Raw genomic sequence first — 20,391 nt, 5'->3', positions numbered from 1 at the left:
TCTGGACACTGGCTATGGACTCAGGAGGAGGCAATGAGGAGGGCAGCCATGGTGGCCTGGCTTGGGCAAACTCAGATCCACAAAACAGATCAAGTGCAGGCCCCTGGGTACGCAGCAGAGGAGACTAGGTACACAGCCACAGCTGTGACTCCAGGCTGCCCTCCAGCAGTAGACCCGGGGAACCCGGAGGCAAGGCCAGAGGTGACAGCCTCCCTTCTTCGCATCCTGGTGGCTGTGAAAATGCTCAGAGACACTGCCCCCTCCCAGCCCTGACTAGGATCCTGTGGAGCGCTGCATTCCCCCTGTGTGGTGGGTGACTCAGGATGGACACTGTCCTGTTCAGGATGCTCCAACAGAACCCCAGGGCTCAGTGGCTTAGGCACCATAGGCCTTGAACTCTTGCAAGTACTGGAGGCTGGAAGTCCAGAGTCAAGGTGCAATCTCTATAGCCCACCCCTGGGTGTGGCTCAACGGTGGTCCCAGCATGCACAGGAGCCCTGCACAGAGAAGGTGCATGCTGAGACCCGTGGGAAGAGGCAGGTGACTTGTGTGGGCTGGTGGGACAGCTCACGCCACCTGTGGGGTGCTGAGTGGGTGGTTCCAGCCGCTGCAAGCACGCTCCTTCATCCTGACCAGTAACCACCGGCCCTTAGCCCTGCAGAGCTGGGAATTTGGGGTGCTGCTTCTGAAAGGGGGTTTTACCTACTTGGGTAGAATGTTAAAGTGCTACTTTGGGAATGTAAGGCGGAATGGGGGAGGGGCTCTGGGAGGAACCGTATGTGTCATTTGCAATGTCGGTGTGCTGCCTGCAACAGCTATGCCATCCCCTCCCTGGGCTTGGCCCCAACCTCGCCCACGAGGCTGAGTGCGATCCTCTTCCCACGATCCTGATCCTCGTAGGCTATGATTGGCAGGTTACAGATTTTGAAGGTGTGCTTCAAAGAGCGTGAGACAAAATTAACGTTAAGTGTAAGCGTTTGGGGTGCCACAGAGAACGTGGTTATCAGCTTCCGAGGTATGAGAACAGACGATGCGCGCCCCCTTCCCTCCTGCAGCCCGTGAGTCTGTGACGTGGGAGCCAGGCTTTCTTTCTCTGGGGTTCCACTTCCGGGATGCGCTGCCAGCCTGGAGGCTCCCTGGGCAGCAGCTAGACAAACACCTTCTCCTGCCCCACCAGGGGGTCCTGTGGGAGAAGCCATACCCCCTCACCGAGAGTCCTAAGTCCTCAGGGTTCCTGTGCACCCCACCCCCACGCCGATTGGAGCCAATCCACCCTGGCTTTCCTGTGGGAGTCTCACTGATGGTCTCTTAGGAGGCACCTGTGGCATCCTCAGTGTCTACCCACTGTGGATATCACAGGGGCCTCTTCCAGAGACACCCCCCACCTCCAGGGCAGCTGGTGACTGGGAGTGAGCCCTGGCCTTCTGCACTTCCAGCCACTAGGAGAGGATCCGACCCGGATGGACCACTTGTAAAGGATAGGCCCCTTGTTCCCTCTGTGTCTCCCTTTCCTCTTCTGCCCAGCAGTGCAGAATGGCCCATGGCTCCTGAGCATCTCATACTTGGCTGTTCCTGTATCATTCCTATGGGCAAAAAAGCCCAAGACCAACGCAGACAGGCCTGCCCTTGTGGTCTGGCCTCGTCCATCCAAACCCATAGCCACAGTGGAGCCCTGTCCCTCTCCTCCTTCATGAGAGCTTTGGAAAGCATGGGGTGGGCAGTGATGGAGAGGGCAGGAGGCCACTGCTGCCTCAAGAGCCCCATGGGAGAAACCTGCAGGCAATTCATAAGTATTTATGTCAGTCTCATTCACATAGAGACTCAATTACTTGGCCCAGAACAGGGAGGAGGCCTCACCCTTGGTAGCCAGGGCAGTGGTGCCTGCGGTTTCTCTGTCCCTGTGATCCTGTGAGTCTTTCCAGTGGTGACGTTCCAGTCATGCAGCTCGCTCTTCATTGCTACAGCACCAGCGGTCTTCTCCCTCCATCTGTGTGGACAGGCATGGACGTTGATGGATCTTCCATCCTGGTTTCTTTCGACTTGGGTGTCTTCTCAGTCCCCTGGCCTTTGCATGTCATGCGCAGGAATCCAGGAACCTCCTTAGCTAAATATCCAACCTTGTCACCTGCGAGGTCTACCCAGTCCAAAGAGCTACAACCCATTTCAAAGATCTCCCACTTTATAACGAGTCACCCTTCCCAGCCTTCCCAGACCCTCATCTCCAGCCGAGAGCTTGCCTTGGTCAACTTTATGAGCATATTTTCAGTGTACAAAGTAATGAGTTTCATTTCCAGACATACATGTTGTATTTTTTAAAATTTTATTATTTTATTTTATGTGTATGAGTGTGTTGTCTGCATGTATGTAAATGCACCCATGTCATGCAATGCCTGTGGCAGTCAGAAGAGAGCATCAGATCCCCTGGAACTGGAGTTACAGGTAGTTATTAGCTGCCATGTGGGTGCTGGGACTCGAACCTGGGTCCTATGCAAGAGCAGCCAGTGCTCTTAACCGCTGAGCCATCTCTCCAGCCCATATATATATTTTAGCATATGTCATATATAGTATACATATTAAGTACACAAATTTTAATAACTTGTCTAGACTCTACAATGAGAGAAAATGAATCCCTTTGAAATTCATATTCTAGTGTGCACTGCAAAACTCTTGCAGTTATACAAGCTTCAAAGTCATTTTCACCATGGTCCTACCATTTGTGCTTACTGGCATTCTCCAGACGGGTCAAGCACACACACACATGCACATGCCAAGCACACACACACACCAAGCACACACACACACCAAGCACACACATGCCAAGCACACACACAGGCTAAGCACACACGCCAAGCACATACACATGCCAAGCACACACAAGCCAAGCACACACAGACACGGGCCAAACACACACATGCACCAAGCACACATACATGCCAAGCACACATACGCGCCAAGCACGCACACACACACCAAGCACACACACATGCCAAACACACACACACACACACACACACACACACACACACACCAAACAAAATGTAAATAAAATGCACTGTCTTTTCTATCCAAAGGTTAAATTAGCCAGGCGTGGTAGTGCACGCCTTTAATCCCAGTACTCGGGAGGCAGAGGCAGGTGGATCTCTGTGAGTTCAAGGCCAGCCTGGTCTACATAGTGAGTTTAAGACAGCTGGAGCTACAGGGAGTCCCTGTCTCAAAAAGACCAAAAAAAATTTATAAAAGGTTAAATTAGACAAAACTTCGTAATTAAAAATTGCAAAGAGGGGCTGGAGAGATGGCTCAGCAGTTAAGAGCACTGGCTGCTCCTTCAGAGGACCTGGGTTCAGATCCCAGCACCCACATGGCAGCTATCAACAGTCTGTAACTCCAGTTCCAGGGAATATATGCCCTTTTCTGACCTCTGGTATTGTATGGCATGGGAGTACATACATGCATACATGGAAAATACAGTCACTCATAAACATAATATATAAGTTAATTAATTAATTAAAAATTACAAAGAAGCCAGTTGGCAGAAATGCAAATCCCTGCAGGATCAGCACATCTTGAAATCAAAATATGTGTTCAAGGTTACACTTGGTGCTGAAAATTGCATTCTCCTTAGCAAATGTGTCACTTTCAGTTAGCCAATCACATAAGACTGTGGGGTGGAGCTCTGACCACTCAGAGTGAGGCACAGGACCCCTTGTGTTAGGAGGGAAAACCCAGCAGGACCCTCCTGGGTCGCTGCGTGAGCTGGCACGGCCACGCGCCCTTCTGCAGAAGGAAAACTTTTTGCCAAAATACTTTGGATTGTGTGGTCATTCTCCTGAGAGTCCAGATCCATTTATTATACATAAACACATACACATACGCATGCAAGTGAGTCCACACACACCACTCACGTCCTTGACTTACACAGGTTCAACCTTTGATTTTGCAGTTTATGATGGTGTGAGTGTAACTCACCTTAGTATAGTGTCTTCAAATATTGCAGTTTTATCTTTTTCTGGGTTGGTGACAGGCAGCACACTTCCAAGCACAGCTCTCCGGGGGCACCCCAGGATAGAGGAGTGAACCCCAACACCAGTGTGCTGCATGGCTGAGCTCTGATGTGGCGTCGGTTCACATCCGACCCATTGTGATTGAAGCTCATAGTGGGAGAACTGGAGTGCTCTCAGCCTAGGTCAAGAGGCATCTGTGGACTGCGTGCATGCCTGTGAATGTGGAACTGACCATGTGATTGTGAGCCTGGCAAGCTGGACGTGTAAGGAGGTTGGAAACTGAGGCAGGAGCCAATTTGGCAGCCTGGAGGGCCACCTCTTTCAGGAGACACCGTCTCTGCTCCCCAGCTCCCCAGCTCTCCAGCCGACTGGGACCCCGTTGCCATCAGCTCAGTGTGAACGTGTGGGGCTCTGGGCTGGCATCACATGCTCGATTCCTTTGTGGGTGTGTGCGTGCTGTCTTGAGCTCAGGGATTCCCCTCTGAAGCTGTAGGCATTGCCCGTGGGATCTCTGGCTTGGGTGTCTTTGGAGCTCCAGGATTAGCCCCTGGGCATTTGGTGTCACCTGACTGGTTGCTCCTGCCAGGTCTGTAGAGCTATGTTGGGATAATTTCTTGTTGGGGATCTTTCCTTCCTTTTCTCTGCCTGCCTCCCTCCTTCCCTCCCTCCTTCCCTCCCTCTCCTCTCTTATTCCTTCTTTCTGTTTCATACATATAGACAATACACTCATACACATAAAATGAAAATAATAAATAAAATACTTTAAAAACCACTACTATAACCTGGATAAGCCCCAAACCTTTCTTCTCTAAATTGCGTTCTGTTAGCGTATTTGTCACAGCAACAGAAATGAAGCCCTCAATGGCATAAGTATGTAGAAACCCACATGTGTGTAGCTGACACTGAATTTGTGATTTCCACTTCACAGGTGGCTATCATAGCGGGGAACTTTGAACTTGCCGAGTACATCAAGAACCATAAGGAAACAGACATTGGTGAGTAGATGCAGTGAGAAACCACGCTCACCAACTGTCTAAATCTTCCTAGGACTGGCAAAGGGTCAGCTTTCAGCAACACTTACCAGAGGTGCCTATGCTAGCATGTCCTGGGGGACCTTCCCAGATAGCAGGACACCAGCGTGCCCTGGGGGACCTTCCCAGGTAGCAGGGCACCAGCGTGCCCTGGGGGACCTTCCCAGATAGCAGGGTACCAGCGTGCCCTGGGGGACCTTCCCAGATAGCAGGGCACCAGCGTGCCCTGGGGGACCTTCCCAGATAGCAGGGCACCAGCGTGCCCTGGGGGACCTTCCCAGATAGCAGGGCACCAGCGTGCCCTGGGGGACCTTCCCAGATAGCAGGGCACCAGCGTGCCCTGGGGGACCTTCCCAGATAGCAGGGCACCAGCGTGCCCTGGGGGACCTTCCCAGATAGCAGGGCACCAGCGTGCCCTGGGGGACCTTCCCAGATAGCAGGGCACCAGCGTGCCCTGGGGGACCTTCCCAGATAGCAGGGCACCAGCGTGCCCTGGGGGACCTTCCCAGATAGCAGGGCACCAGCGTGCCCTGGGGGACCTTCCCAGATAGCAGGGCACCAGCGTGCCCTGGGGGACCTTCCCAGATAGCAGGGCACCAGCGTGCCCTGGGGGACCTTCCCAGATAGCAGGGCACCAGCGTGCCCTGGGGGACCTTCCCAGATAGCAGGGCACCAGCGTGCCCTGGGGGACCTTCCCAGATAGCAGGGCACCAGCGTGCCCTGGGGGACCTTCCCAGATAGCAGGGCACCAGCGTGCCCTGGGGGACCTTCCCAGATAGCAGGGCACCAGCGTGCCCTGGGGGACCTTCCCAGATAGCAGGGCACCAGCGTGCCCTGGGGGACCTTCCCAGATAGCAGGGCACCAGCGTGCCCTGGGGGACCTTCCCAGATAGCAGGGCACCAGCGTGCCCTGGGGGACCTTCCCAGATAGCAGGGCACCAGCGTGCCCTGGGGGACCTTCCCAGATAGCAGGGCACCAGCGTGCCCTGGGGGACCTTCCCAGATAGCAGGGCACCAGCGTGCCCTGGGGGACCTTCCCAGATAGCAGGGCACCAGCGTGCCCTGGGGGACCTTCCCAGATAGCAGGGCACCAGCGTGCCCTGGGGGACCTTCCCAGATAGCAGGGCACCAGCGTGCCCTGGGGGACCTTCCCAGATAGCAGGGCACCAGCGTGCCCTGGGGGACCTTCCCAGATAGCAGGGCACCAGCGTGCCCTGGGGGACCTTCCCAGATAGCAGGGCACCAGCGTGCCCTGGGGGACCTTCCCAGATAGCAGGGCACCAGCGTGCCCTGGGGGACCTTCCCAGATAGCAGGGCACCAGCGTGCCCTGGGGGACCTTCCCAGATAGCAGGGCACCAGCGTGCCCTGGGGGACCTTCCCAGATAGCAGGGCACCAGCGTGCCCTGGGGGACCTTCCCAGATAGCAGGGCACCAGCGTGCCCTGGGGGACCTTCCCAGATAGCAGGGCACCAGCGTGCCCTGGGGGACCTTCCCAGATAGCAGGGCACCAGCGTGCCCTGGGGGACCTTCCCAGATAGCAGGGCACCAGCGTGCCCTGGGGGACCTTCCCAGATAGCAGGGCACCAGCGTGCCCTGGGGGACCTTCCCAGATAGCAGGGCACCAGCGTGCCCTGGGGGACCTTCCCAGATAGCAGGGCACCAGCGTGCCCTGGGGGACCTTCCCAGATAGCAGGGCACCAGCGTGCCCTGGGGGACCTTCCCAGATAGCAGGGCACCAGCGTGCCCTGGGGGACCTTCCCAGATAGCAGGGCACCAGCGTGCCCTGGGGGACCTTCCCAGATAGCAGGGCACCAGCGTGCCCTGGGGGACCTTCCCAGATAGCAGGGCACCAGCGTGCCCTGGGGGACCTTCCCAGATAGCAGGACACCAGCGTGCCCTGGGGGACCTTCCCAGATAGCAGGACACCAGCGTGCCCTGGGGGACCTTCCCAGATAGCAGGGCACCAGCGTGCCCTGGGGGACCTTCCCAGATAGCAGGGTACCAGCATACCCTGGGGGACCTTCCCAGATAGCAGGGTACCAGCATGCCCTGGGGGACCTTCCCAGATAGCAGGACACTAGCATGCCCTGGGGGACCTTCCCAGATAGCAGGGTACCAGCATACCCTGGGGGACCTTCCCAGATAGCAGGACACTAGCATACCCTGGCGGACCTTCCCAGATAGCAGGACACTAGCATGCCCTGGGGGACCTTCCCAGGTAGCAGGGTACCAGCATGCCCCGGGGGACCTTCCCAGATAGCAGGACACTAGCATACCCTGGGGGTTCTTCTCTGAGGGTCTTTAGGGTCAAGAAGACCTTGGAAACTGGGTGATACAATTCCTTACAAGTGCAGAGATCCCACCCCCACAGTAACCATCATGGGGTTCCCCCACAGGGACATTCACTGTGTTCAGGGTGTGGGAAGTGAGAATATTTGCTTTGTGCTGGGCTTAGGTCTAGGATTGCCCCCTGTTTGAGTCTCTGATTTTTCCATGATATTGATTAGAAAAAAACGCATGCATCTTATCATACATCCCTGCAGATACTGAGGGTCCATCAACTGTAGCTAGGGGTAATGTTGACCTCGGGAGACTGTGCATGTGAGGGAGGGCCTGGGAGGGTCTCTGCAATCAGGGAGCTGGCTTAGATGTGTTTATTGGAAGGTACAGGAAGATGAGCTTCTGCACAGACTGGATGATGACTAAGCAGAGAGAAAAGTTGTGGGGTCTCCTCCCCTCCCCAACCCTCCCATCACCTCTACTCGGTGTCCCCTTTCTAGTACCCCTTGTGCCAACCAGGAGGGCCATCTCTGGGGCTCCTCCCCGCTCCCACCGCCCTACCATGGGCTGGGCCCAGTCTTGCACAGTGGATGAGCCGACTGGCCTGCGCCCTCCAGCACTGGGCTTCCACAGGACCTGCAGCGGGGAGCAATCCCACTGGACCAGCAGTGGTGAGCTCTGGAAGGTGGCGATGGCCTGTAGAGGGGCTCTGGGATGGGGGCCTTAAGATGTAGCAGATGGCGTCTGTCCCTTGCTGCCTGTATCCCTCCCTCACCCCGCTCTGGGTGTCAGGGGTGGGAAACTGTGTCTTGCTTTCATGTCTTCGCCATGTTGAATGTGTGTGTGTCTTATGTTGAGCTTGGCCTGGACCTGCCCCTGCAGTGGGGCATTGGATGGAGCTGCACAGTCAGATGACAGGCTTGTGTCATCTCTCACCCTGCTCTGAACATCAGCGTTGTTAGAAGAGAGCCCAAGCCAAGTGGAGTCCCAGGCTCCTAAGCTATCGGGCAAGCCCATGTGGTGTAGAGATCTTGTCCTGCTCATGGGTGGGCATCCCCACCCCCAGGTGCAGAGTGGCTTCTGGCCTACAGAAGAGCTGCTCCATCTACAAATCCTGGATTTGGCTTCAACTTCCCCTTTGGTTTTACCATTCCAGAGGAAAATGGCTTCCTTCTGAGAGATCAAGGCTCTGGGAACCACTTCCCAGAGTGCCCTGTCGGGTGAAAGCCAGGGCCTGTTCCAGCCAACAGAAGAGGTGGGGACATAGCTGGTACTACTCTATGGAGGTCTGGAGGGGAAGGCAGGCTTTGAGGAGCGTCGAGTGACTGCTGGGGCCCCCAGAAGGGAAGTCGGACTGTGGCCCAGAACTCCAACAGGACCTCTCAGGGGAACCTGTACACCCTAAGACTGCAGCCTGCTGCGGGGCACAAAGTGCACGACCTGTCTCCTTCAGTGTGCTAAAGGTCCTGCAGCACTTAGACGGGGATGCCCAGTGCCAGAGCTCACCGCCATTTCTGTTACGGTCTTCATCGACCACCTTCTCCCCAGAGGACCCTGTGCGCATTGGTGGGTCTAGAAACCAATTCAGGCTCTTTTGAAAATGGGGGCCACAGAGGGTGTCGATGGCTCCTGTCCCTCTCCCCCACCCCAGACCCTAGAAGTTTAAAGGACCACAGGTGCTGTGTCTCCTTGGGAACCATGTGACCTGCTGATTGGTGGCTATTTAAAGGGCAAAGACATACGACTTTTCAGAAAATCAATGTTTTGCTGCGCGTGGACTATTATAGCTCCCTGTTCCCATCGTGTCCCGGTCCCCATTTGTCCTGGATGCTCTTGACGCCCCACCATGCCCACGTCTGCCATCGTCTGCCAAGATGGCAGATCCCCAGGCAGAGCTTGGAGCCACGTTCTCTCTCTTGATCTGTTTTCACTCTTCCGCATGAGGGAGCTCCAGGGTCCCCAGTCAGGGTCCCCAGCGTGGGGTACATCTGAGTTTTCTGGAAGTTTGTATGGAATGCGGGTACTCTGACAACCACTGGGGAGTGGTCTGGGTGCTAGCTGAAATCACTGTACTGAGGTCCTCTGGCAGTTCCAAGTCTGGGTGTTCAAACACTGGCTCTGCTTTTGTGTGTCAAGATCCACCCAGCATCCCTGAACACCCTGGGTGTCCTTTCTCTGATGAACCCGTTCAGAACACAAGGATTGGTCTGCCGACTAGGAGGTTTAAAAAGGCTGGATTTATTCTCCTAAAGTTGTGGAGGGAGGTGGAGGAGCACAAGGTCCAAATCAAGGTACTGGCAGGTGGGCCCTAGGAGCCTCTAGTCCAGGCTCTCTCTGGTGCTGGGTGGTGCTGGCAGTCCTTGGTCCACTTGAGTTAGAGACACAGCCCTGAAACCACTGCACTCTGGTCAGCTGGTCTTTTCTGCATGCATGTGTGATGCTTTGTCTCGGTTACCAATTTGGTGGGATTTAGAATCACCATGGAAACAAATCTCTGAGCATGTCTGTAAGGGAGTTTGTCGATTAGGTTAGTTGAGATGGGAAGACCCGCCCTGAATGCAAAGGGCACCATCCCATGGGCTGGGGTCGGAAACTGCAAAAAAGGAGGAAGTGAGCTGAGCACCAGCGTGCATCTCTCTCTGCTTCCTGACTGTGGATACAACGTAACCATCTGCCTCACACTCCTGGTGCCTTCCCGCCATGACGGACTGTAACCTAAAACTGTGGGCCAAGCCCTTTCTCCCCTGAGTTGGTTCTTGTCTGTTGTGTCACAGTGATGAGAAAACTGATGACTGTGGCTTAACTTCCCTTTTCCTTTCCCTTAGGACCCCAGTCTAGCCTATATCCAAGACCCGCCCAGCCCCCTGTGGGGCTCTCGAATTGTGGTTGCCTGTCTTTCTGGGCCATTGCCTCCTCCACGGCAGGTGGTATTGGACTCTCTCCACAGTGCCTGGGGTGCTGAGGGACCTCAGTGGGGACCCCTGCCACTCCCCATCCAAGCCTTCCCCCACTTTACCTTCTCAGTATAAAACCCTTCTCTTCAAGTACTGATCTTCAGAGCTGAGGGTGGACCTCACCCCGCAGTCCGCTCTCAGCATTTTCAGTGTCTGGGAGGGGAGGCATCAAGTGAGGGTGCTGGCGTTGGGCACAGGCTGCCTTCCTTATCTCACGTCTCTCTGGAATGGTGGAATCAGATGGCGAGTGGCCACATCGCCTTCCCGTCCTGGTTTCTGTGGCTCTGTGCACCCCCGCCCCCTGCCAGTGCCCCCTGTGATCGTAGATGCTGCTGCGATTCTTCCAAGCAAGGCTAACTTTCTTCTGTTCCTGGCCACTAAGGTGGGGCTGACGGGTGGGGACCGCAGAGGCTTCAGCTTGTTTTCTGCCTGTCTTTTGTCCCATTAACCACCAAGGGATGATGGTTGGGGTGGCAGAGAGGCAGGGACTGGGTGCTGAGTTGCAACTTTACAATCTCTTTGGACTGGGGGGTGGGTTAGGAGTAGGTGCCTGTGTCTACAGAGTCCCGCTCTGGGTGTCCTTCAGTCATCCGCTTTTTGTTTGAGACAGAGTCTCTCAGCCTGGAGCTTCGGGCAGGCTGGACTAGCTAGCCACTTAAGTATCGGGCTCCCCTGCCTCCGACTCCAGCCTTCCATCGCGTCGTCACTGGGATTACACATGTGTACCAACACACCTGTTTTTTTACGTGGGTTCTGGGGATTCAAACTCGGGTCCTCATACTTGAAAGGCAAGCACTCTATCGACTGAGCCATCCCCTCAGCCCCAGCCTTGCAATCACGTATTTTAAGCTATACCAGGGTTCTAGTCTGCTTTTCTGTTGCTGTGATAAACCAGGTCACAGGTCACAGTCCATCACCGAGGGAAGTCAGGCAGGAACTCGGGGCAGGAACCTGGAGGCAGGAACTGAAGCAGACCACGGAGGAGCGCTGCTTACTGGCTTGCTTCCCCTGGCTGCTCAGCTACCTTTCTTATACAGCCCAGGCCCGCCTGCCCAGGGATGGCACCACCCACAGTGGGCTGGGTCCTCCGACATCAATCAGCAATCAAGAAAATGCCTCACAGACACAGCCACAGGCCAGTCTGATGGAGGTTAATTCCTGAACTGAGGTTCCTGACTCTAGTTTGTGTCAAGTTGACAAGAACTAACCAGTACAACCACCGCTTAGGAAAAACAAGAAAGAACAGAGACCTGTTCCCAAGTATGTCCCAAGTGTTCCTGGGTCAGGCAACCCTTACTGCACATGGGAAGAGTGATGCTGGGATACAGTCTTAAAGGACTCTCTACTGGGAGGAAATGAAGGTAGGACCATTTGTCCAGGTCACATTGGGATGCATATCTGAACGCAGGGTGGTGGAAGGGCCCCATGTTCCAAACTGGGTGGGAGTGGGTCAGTCAAAACAGCAAACACCTCCCTGAGTTTCCATTTGGCTAATCTTCCTGTTAAAAAAGACATTTTAAAAGAGCGAATGGCCTCTGCTTTGGAGTGTGGGGGGGGACCTTTGTTTCCCAGTCTACACACCGCACTGCTGGGAAATCAGAGCACTTGGGAAGTGCCGATGTGGCTTTGCAGGAGGTCCCAGGAACCTAGGCCAGAGCTGTGTGCCTAATGGGCCCCTGAGAGCTGCGGAGTCCCTGTGGACACAGCTCCTTTCAGGGGCAGGCATGGCATCTCCGCATCTCCGGGTGCAGCAGCATCCGTTCACAAGCCGGACACGGAGTATGCTGCTCCTGTCTGATTCTGCGCTGCTGGCCCCCCCCCCCACCGCCAACTCCTGCCCCCGCCGCCTTCCTCTTTAAAATATTAAACGTGACCTCCATCAGGTTGTTTTAGCTGCCAGCTGGAGGAGAAAGTGATGGTTGGGAGCAGAGGCCGTGAATAGCAAAGTTAATCCCTGGCCTGTTGTCACCCGCGGTGAGCTGTGACTGGGCAGATGAGCCGAGGCGGCTTGAGGAGCCACAGCCACAGAGTACTCACGATGACTTCCACAGGACGGCTTCCCTTAAAAGCAAGGCCAGGGGGGAGCTGGGGAGCCCATGTCCGAAATAGGCATGCAAACATTAAGCATGTGGCGCGCTGATAAGCCGCGGACCGGGCTAACCTGTTTTCCCCAGTCTTTGCTGTGTTTTGTTCTTGCCTGGCTCTATGGGGAGATGCGCTGTCAGATGGATTAAATGACATGGGTTGTGCTTCTTCAGCGGAACAAGGTTTGTTTTTATCTACTGTGTCCCTCTGCAGCTAGGTACGAGAAAGAAATGAGAGAGAGAGAGAGAGAGAGAGAGAGAGAGAGAGAGAGAGGGGAGAGAGAGAGAGAGAGAAGAGAGAGTGTGTGTGTGTGTGTGTGTGTGTGTGTGTGTGTGTGTGTGTGTGTGTGCGCGCGCGTGTGATCGAGGACAGGTGTGTTTGAGTTGGGTGCCTGCTTAGCTGACTAAGGAGTACTTGGATACGGTTGCTAGGTTTCCAGACCGGGAGCCTGTATCATTACTCTGTGGATTTGCATAGATAATGGGTAGCGGATGGTATTTTCAAACAGATTCCTTGACGTAATATTGTGTGCGTTTGTGGGTGAGAATGTGAGATCCGGGTTTGTATTGACTGACGGTTCTTTGAGAATATATGTACCTGTTTGGAAGATGCCACCTGCTGGGAAATAAAATAGCTCTGACCCAAGAGATTTGTGTTTTCCTGGCGTTTTGGCTGTGAAATGCACCTTTTGATGAAACCCGTATTTGTTATCTGAAGTGATCCATGGGAGCCTTTGTGTTCCTCAAAGAGAGGACTCGGCAGGTTCCCAGGAAAGCCCAGACACTGACCTATTTCCTTGAATGGATGAATGCAGGTGGAGGTGGGGGTCCCCACTATGGAGTCCCCCTCTCAGAGCCTTCCCAGGGAACGACAAGATGGCATTCGAATTAGACAGCCATCACACAGCTGTTGATTGGATTCCCACAGAATAGTTTCAGAACAAGTGGCCGCGTGAGGGCCAGGAGAGAACGATTTAGAGATGCTACACGTTTTGAGCAGATGGTCAGTGCCGTGGGAGCAGGGCTCACCCTGTTCTCGCCTCCCTTTAAGGGGTGGCGGGACATTAAGTTTGTGCCAGCCTGGTTACTATGCGTGTCTGTGTGTGTTTGTATGTGTGTGTACCCACCCAGTCCTTGTACTGGGCTGGCCCTCTGTCTGGACGCATCTGGCTTGGCTCTGTCTGTGTTTGGGGTCTCCAACTCGGTTCTGTCTGCGTTGCTTGGGATCTTGTGGCTCTCTGCCTATTGAAGACATTGGTTTTGTTGTTGCTGTTCTTCATGTTCCCACCTTCTCCCACCGGGTCTGTCCTTCATTCACAAAGCAGTTGATAGGCTGCTGGGAGGTTGAGTGATGCCCTTTTCGTAACAGCCCTGTGCTGCGGATGTGTTAGGTGCAGGTGGTGCTTTGACACTGGTGATTCCCGGCAATGATGCCGGGCGAGCATCTACCTCGGGTCCATCACCATCCTGTGCCGTGTGCACTAAACTCTGAGGGCACCATGAGTTTGGTCCCAATAGGATGTGGCAGCAGGCCTTGGCCTTCCGTCATGTGTGTATTTCCAGTCTTTATGGCTCCTGTCTGTCCATGTGCACCCCACGTGCATCCCATGTGCCTCCTATGCAGCTCTTCTGTCCCAGCTTGCCACATGGCCCATCCCCATTTCAACCAATCAGAATTCAGCTGTGTGAGAGCCTGGGAAGGGACCTATGTGCCGCGTCCCGCTGTGGTCCCTCCTGGCAGACCATCTTCCTTCTCCTGCAGTGGACATGTGGGGCTGTTGGGACATGTCTGCATCACCCCTCCACCACCACTCCAGACACATAGATCCATGCCTTTGCATTCTGAATTGACCTGGAGCCTTTCTGGATTATTACTTCCAGATTCTGCACAGGAAAGCACCCCACCCCAGGAACCCACCACTGTCCCCTGACCTCACCCTGTGATCTCTAGCAGTTCCCTTCAACAGGATGCACCCTTCTCCCTGGTCCCAGCCCACCAAAACACAGTGTCTTTTATGACAAACGTTGCCTGATTTGTCCTTCTCCATTCTCAAAGTTAAGAGACAACTGACCCCGCTGGCATAGCTTTTGAAAGATTCCCATGCCCTCCCTCAACTGTCTTGTGGAGGGACAATGCCTGGGGGGGACTTCTCAGGGTACTGGCCATGACTGTCATAGCACACTGTTCTGCCCTGCAGACCCAGTGCTGAATCTGTTGCTTCCTCCCTCCTCGGTGGTCGCTGTCTGCTCCAGAGTCCCTCCTACCACTGGGGAACAAGAACACTGGGTCAGACGTGCTGGACAGCTCCCAGTAAAGTTCCCAACCAACACACAAGCTTGCGTCATTTATGCGGTAGGCCAAGTTCCTGGGAAATTCTGGGAGAATAAAAGGTGTGCATAAGTGGGCAGAGAAGCAAGCCTCCTGATTTCTGCAACTGTCTGATGGGTCATTCATACCAGTGTGGGGTGGGACCTGTCTCGCTAGTCTGTTCCTGTCCCTGGGCCATTTGCCTAGCTCTGCACGTGTGCTTCTTAGCCACGCGGTCTCTGACCCCATGGGATGCCTTCACATCAGGCACCTACTGGGACTCAGTCTTCCATGAAATACCTGAAAGTCAAGACCAGTGCAGTCTCCCTTCCTGAGGATATGGTCTCCTGGACCCTGTGGTGAGGGTATCCCTGTCCTTATTCTTGCCTGTATAGCATTCCCCCATCACCCGAGTCGACCCATCCTCCATCAGCCCAGCATCATCTGAGGTGCAGGCTGAGCCTTGATCTTCCCTGTTTTCTCTGCTTGAAGGTCCTGCCTCTGGCTCAGATCCAAATGGACCACTGTGCCGTCAGCGGCCTGGAAGTATCAGACATCATCCATTATCCAGCCATGTCCCTTACACATGGCTGTTCCACTCCATTGGTGACTTCCTGAGTCTTGTTGGGCTGTCCTCATCCTCCCCTGTTCTCTTGGATTTCCCTGGGCTCAGGACCAGGTCAGGCTTCTTAACTGTCTCTAGTTGAGAGCCTGGGGCAGTGTGTATGGGGGCAGGGCAGCAGGGACTAGAGCCTTGTACCCCATTTGAAGAGCTGGATTCTGCAGATGGAAGATTTACCCTGCCCTAGATAGCCAGGTAGGAGGACAGAAGTCCACAGGAGGCGCTGACTTCCAGGGGTATGGAGTGTGGATGGCCTGGGGAGGAGGAGCCACCTGCACTGAACTAGAAAATGCTGATGCACCGACATGCATTGGGCACTTCCAAATTGAAGACTGGGTCTCACTCCCTAGCTCGGACAGACCTAGAACTCACTCTGCGGTCCAGTCTGACCTCAGACTAGTGGTAATCCTCCTGCCTCAGCCTCCCCCCAGTACTGGGACTTTAGTGCTTTTTTATGCAGTTCTGATGGGAGTGAGCGTCCTGTCACTCACTGTCAGAGTGGTGGTGGATGGAGGTCTAGAAGGGCAAGTGGCCCCTATGCTTGGCCACCCTTACCCCCTCCTATCCCCCACCCACTCCAGCTTCTGGCAAGCCTCATCCCACCCTGCCTCACTGAGTCTCTAGTGCTGGCTGACCACAGGCAAGCCATCCGCCTCCCTTCTCGGGAGCCCCCAACCTGTGCGGTTCTCCCTCAACACCCTGCCAGTCTAGACAGGTGGCACAGAGGGGGATTTTCTGGGGTTCCTGTTCTGTCCCCTGCCCACATCCCACCCCCCTGCCCCAGCCTCTGGCTGAGTTTCCCAGGAACCTCTGCCTGTCTAGTGCCACCCCTCTTTTGCACATGCTTGGCTGTCCCAGCTCCCACCAGTCTCCACTGTGTACACCATCAACTGCTCACCTCTCAGAGCCTAGGCAGGGATGTCTTCCAGCTGGAGGATGCCTCAGATGCTTCCCCCCTTCCTCCTCCTTTTCCCCTCCCTCCTCCCCCTCCTCCTCCCCCCTTCTCTTTTCTCCTCCCTCACTTCCCATTTTCCTGTATTATTTGACCCACCAGCCAGTATCATGTCAGAGACCCATCTTCTGGAAAGTTTAAGGAGCTCACTCTGAGGTCCTCAAAGCCCTTGAAGAGTCAATTGTGGTGGCTCATCCCTCAACCCCAGCACTTAGAGTCCAAGGCAAGAGAATTGCTGTGAGTTCTAGGCCAGTCTGGGCATGTAGTGAATTCTAGGTCAACCTAGGCTATTGTAGCAAGACTCTGTCTTACAAAAAAAAAAGCAAATGAGCTGAGTATTTCCATAGTGGAGAGAGGGTCTAGGCATGGGAGTCTTCACCCAGGAGGGAGTCCATGGGGCTCCACCTAGATCGCTCAGTTCCTGGGGAGGAGTCATGGATGGGACCTCATGACATCACCCCCATGCACACTGGCATGTCAACTGGTGTCACTGTGCAGGTCTTGTATAGCTGCCATATTGTTGAGGTTTCGCGGGCGCAGCCTGTCTGACACGTCTAGGAGACGCCCTCCAATGGCAGGCGTCCTGGCTCTTACGTCTTTCTGTTCCATCTTCTGTTCTCTGAGCCTTAGGTATAGAGGTTGTCGTAGATGTGCCACTTGTGGATCTCTAATTGTCTCCATCGGTTTCTAAACAAAGCTTCCTCGATGAGAGGTGGAAGCTAACCCTATACGACTTCTGGAGTCTGGGGCGCAGACAGCTTTCAGAGGGGCGTCTCCTGGCCAGGTGACGGACAGGCCCCCTGGCTTTCTCTTACTGGAGTTCTTGTTGTTCCCCAGTTGTGCTCCAGCTAGGGAAATATCACAACCTTTGGGGCAATCAGAAGGTCTTGTTCCCACCCAGGGCCAGAGATGCAGTTCAGACCTCCAGCCGGTCATCAGAGCCCTGTGGTTTCGGCTCTTGGTCTCAGGAGCTGCTGACTATGATGGAGGATACCATCTCAGCAGCCTCTCAGCCTGCTAGTGTTAACATCCAACTAGCCCCTCACCCCACCCCCCATCTCAGCTTCTCTCCTCTGCTGTGATGAAATCCTCTCTCAGCCGAAGGAAGGAAGGTGTGGAGGTTTGAACGAGAATGTTCCCCCACTCATAGGCTCCAAGTAGTTGGACATTTTGTCCCCAGCTAGCAGTACTGTTTTGGGAGGTCTTAGAAGGTGTGGCCGTGCTGGAGGAAGCAGGTCACTGAAGGTGGGCTTTGAGCATTCTTAAGCCTTGCTGTATCTCTAGTCACTCTCTGCTTCCTGTGCCTGCTTGAAGATGTGAGCACTTAGCTTCTGCTCCTCCTCCACCACCTCTGCCACCATGCCTCCCCTCAGTGATAGACTGACTCTTGCCCCTTTGGAACCGTAAGCTAAATAAATTCTTCTGTTTATAAGTTCCCTTGGTCATGATGTTTTATCACAGCAACAGAAAAGTGACTAAGACAGGGTTTTTCCTGCTCACAGTTCAAGGCTACAGGCCATCACAGTGAGGTCACAGGAGCCAGAAGCTGCTGTCATGCGACATCCACAATCACGAAGCAGAGCAATGCATGCTGGTGCTCAGCTTGTTTTTCTGTTTATACAGTCCAGGATCCCAGCTAAGGAGTGACTCCACCCACGGTGGGTGGGATGGCTCTCTTCCCTGGCCCTTCCATGTCTGTCATCCTCTGTCCGAGTTGTCTCTAGTCCTGGAGCTTCTCCGACCTGATCCCTAGATGTCTTCCAAGGGCCCTCTCACCCTATCTTCATGGCCAGCTACACCCCTGCCCAGCTGGGGTTTCGGGGCCTCCTCATCACTTCCAGTGAGTGGCTTATTTGTAAAAACTATGGCATTCAGTTTATCCTGGGCTAAACTGGAATCAGGGACCAGGCTCTGCCACTCGTGGTCCCCAGTCCCTGAAAAACTGCTTGGCAGATAGTTATCAAGTGAATAGCCAGGCAGGTGGGGGTACCAGTCCTGACCCCCAGTGGGCAGCAGCATCTCAGTCACAAGTCACGGTTCCCAGACAGTCCTGCCAGATTCCCAGGATCCTAGCAAAGAACTCCATTCTGTCCTGACCACTCAACTACATCCTTCCTGGGCAATGTCCCTGACTGACATGCCTGGGTGTGACTGCAGTATGCAATTGAGCCAGTACCAAGAGAGACAGTCCCTCCCTGTGCCCCCTGTGAGGAACCTCAACCCTCAGCAGTCCAGATGGTGCCTGCAAGACTTAGGGAAGCACTCAACTCCAGAGATTCTAGACTTTTCATAAAGCCCCATGCAGCATGCATACCAGAAAATAACCGAGGAAATAGAGTCTCATAATTCTACAAAGACTTGCTGAGTAGTGGAGCTGATGAAACCGCATTAGGCCAAGGACCCCAAAGGGTGAGGTCATATCTGGAATTTTCCAGGTGATCTTGGACCACTCACAAGTCTCTCTGGGCCTCAGCAGCTTGTGCAGATAGGTGATCGCCTCCGTCCTTACACCCACTGCAGTTGCATGGAGGAGTCCCTCTGGGTCAGACTTGAGCCCAAATGCAAACACAGACAATAGAGAGCTCTTCCTTGAGTCTCTTTATGGCAATCCAGGTATTTGAGCCGCATCAAAAGGGACTGAGGGCTGGGCAGGATGTGCGTGGTGGAATTAAACGGAGCGGAGGGAAGGTTCCTAATTCTGCTCTGATAAGCAGCACTGGCAAGACTTCATGGGAGCTGGAGCGAGAGGGGGTGGGTCCGGGCCCCCCTCCCCAACATTCGCCTCAGTGGGACTCACTCCAGCCCCCAGAAGGAATAAGTGGAGAGCTCTGTGAAGCGGCAGGAATTGTCAGGAGAGAAGCAGAGATGTAAGGCATCACTGCCGCATCTATGGCTCTGCTGGGTCAGGCATAGGACTCTTACATTAACTCACTCTCATGCCCTGGGGCCATCGCCATGTGGGCTGTGCTGGCCAGGAGGCCCTCATATGGCTGATTAAAAAGCCCTCAAAACATTTTGCTTTCCCTAGACGAGACCCCTGGGATGTTATCAGGGTTCTTGGAAGGAGGCTGGTGTCACATGGTCTGGAGGGGCAGAGAGCTCAGCTGGATCTGTGGAGAGGCCAGGAATCAATCAGAAGCCTTCTGCCAATGGGCTTTGTCCTGTTTGTTCCTTCGTGGCTCCGTCCAGGCTCCTGGGAGCCAGTGAGGAGGTGTAAGAAGTTCCCAGAATTTGGGAGCGTCCTTGTGACAGAGACTGATCCCAAGCTCATCCAGGCCATTGTGGTCATCCAGGGTGGCAGGACTCACCCCACCGTGGGTGGCAGCCCCGGGTGCAAAGCAGCCCTTGGAGGAACCTGGCTTTCTGAGACTTCCTGAGGTCCATCCTACCTATGGGGGAAATTCCTCCAGAAACCAAGGAGGGGCAGCCAGCCTCTGTACAGGGACTATGTCCTCGGCCTCAAATCTCCTCCTGAGTATGGAGGGGAAGATGAGGTACTGTGAGGAGTGAGACATGCACCAAGATCTGGTGTTGTCCCAGCCCTTCCAGAGGCCGGCCTTTGGAGTTGCATGGTCCTAGACTCCATGGTTCCCATTCGCCGTGAAGATCTGTCAATGACAGCTATGTTTTTTTCCTGTGGCTTAGACAGGACTGAACCATGGCCCTTTCCAAAAAGGTGTCTCATTCAATCTGGGCTAACAGAACTTCCTCCTGCTGGGGGATGGGTGTGCAACCCCAAGATCCCTGTTCCCCAGTGTCACTGTGTCCACACACCCACTCTCTTCTATTGGCCTTTGTGCCCCAAGACGCCTGGCTCCATCAGCCAAAATGGTACCCAGCAGCCCAGAGGCTCTCAAGAAACATTCAATGAATAAATCGCTAACTCCAGGTGTTAATCCCAGAACCCATGTAAGGCCGGGCTTGGCAGTGCGCATCTGTAATATGGGCCATCCTTATGACAGGAGAGTTCCCCAGAAGCTCAAGGGCCGGACAGCCTCATAGGCTGCAGGGATCAAGAGGCCCTGCTTCGAACAAGGTGGAAGGTGGACACCCCCGGCTGTCCTCTGACCTCCATACACATGAGGTGGCATATATATGCCCATAGTCATGATACGAAGACCCCGCCCTGTCCTCTGCTGCGACTCGTCTCAGAATGCA

At 54.6% G+C, this 20,391-nt stretch overlaps 1 protein-coding gene across 1 annotated transcript in view; it reads left to right on the top strand.

Annotated features, from left to right (window-relative positions):
- The window catches only part of Shank2 (SH3 and multiple ankyrin repeat domains 2), a 523,081-nt gene that overhangs the window by 178,541 nt on the left and 324,149 nt on the right, over window positions 1-20,391 (top strand). The window contains exons 11-12 of the mRNA XM_029557122.1: window positions 4,930-4,996; window positions 7,814-7,984. Of these exons, the coding sequence (XP_029412982.1) occupies window positions 4,930-4,996; window positions 7,814-7,984 (238 nt within the window). The remainder of the gene's footprint in view (window positions 1-4,929; window positions 4,997-7,813; window positions 7,985-20,391) is intronic.

The sequence above is a fragment of the Nannospalax galili genome, unplaced genomic scaffold, assembly GCF_000622305.1.
Source record: "Nannospalax galili isolate Female #2095 unplaced genomic scaffold, S.galili_v1.0 scaffold1307, whole genome shotgun sequence".
NCBI classification, from domain to species: Eukaryota; Metazoa; Chordata; class Mammalia; order Rodentia; family Spalacidae; genus Nannospalax; species Nannospalax galili.
This window is presented reverse-complemented; position numbering and strand designations above follow the sequence as displayed.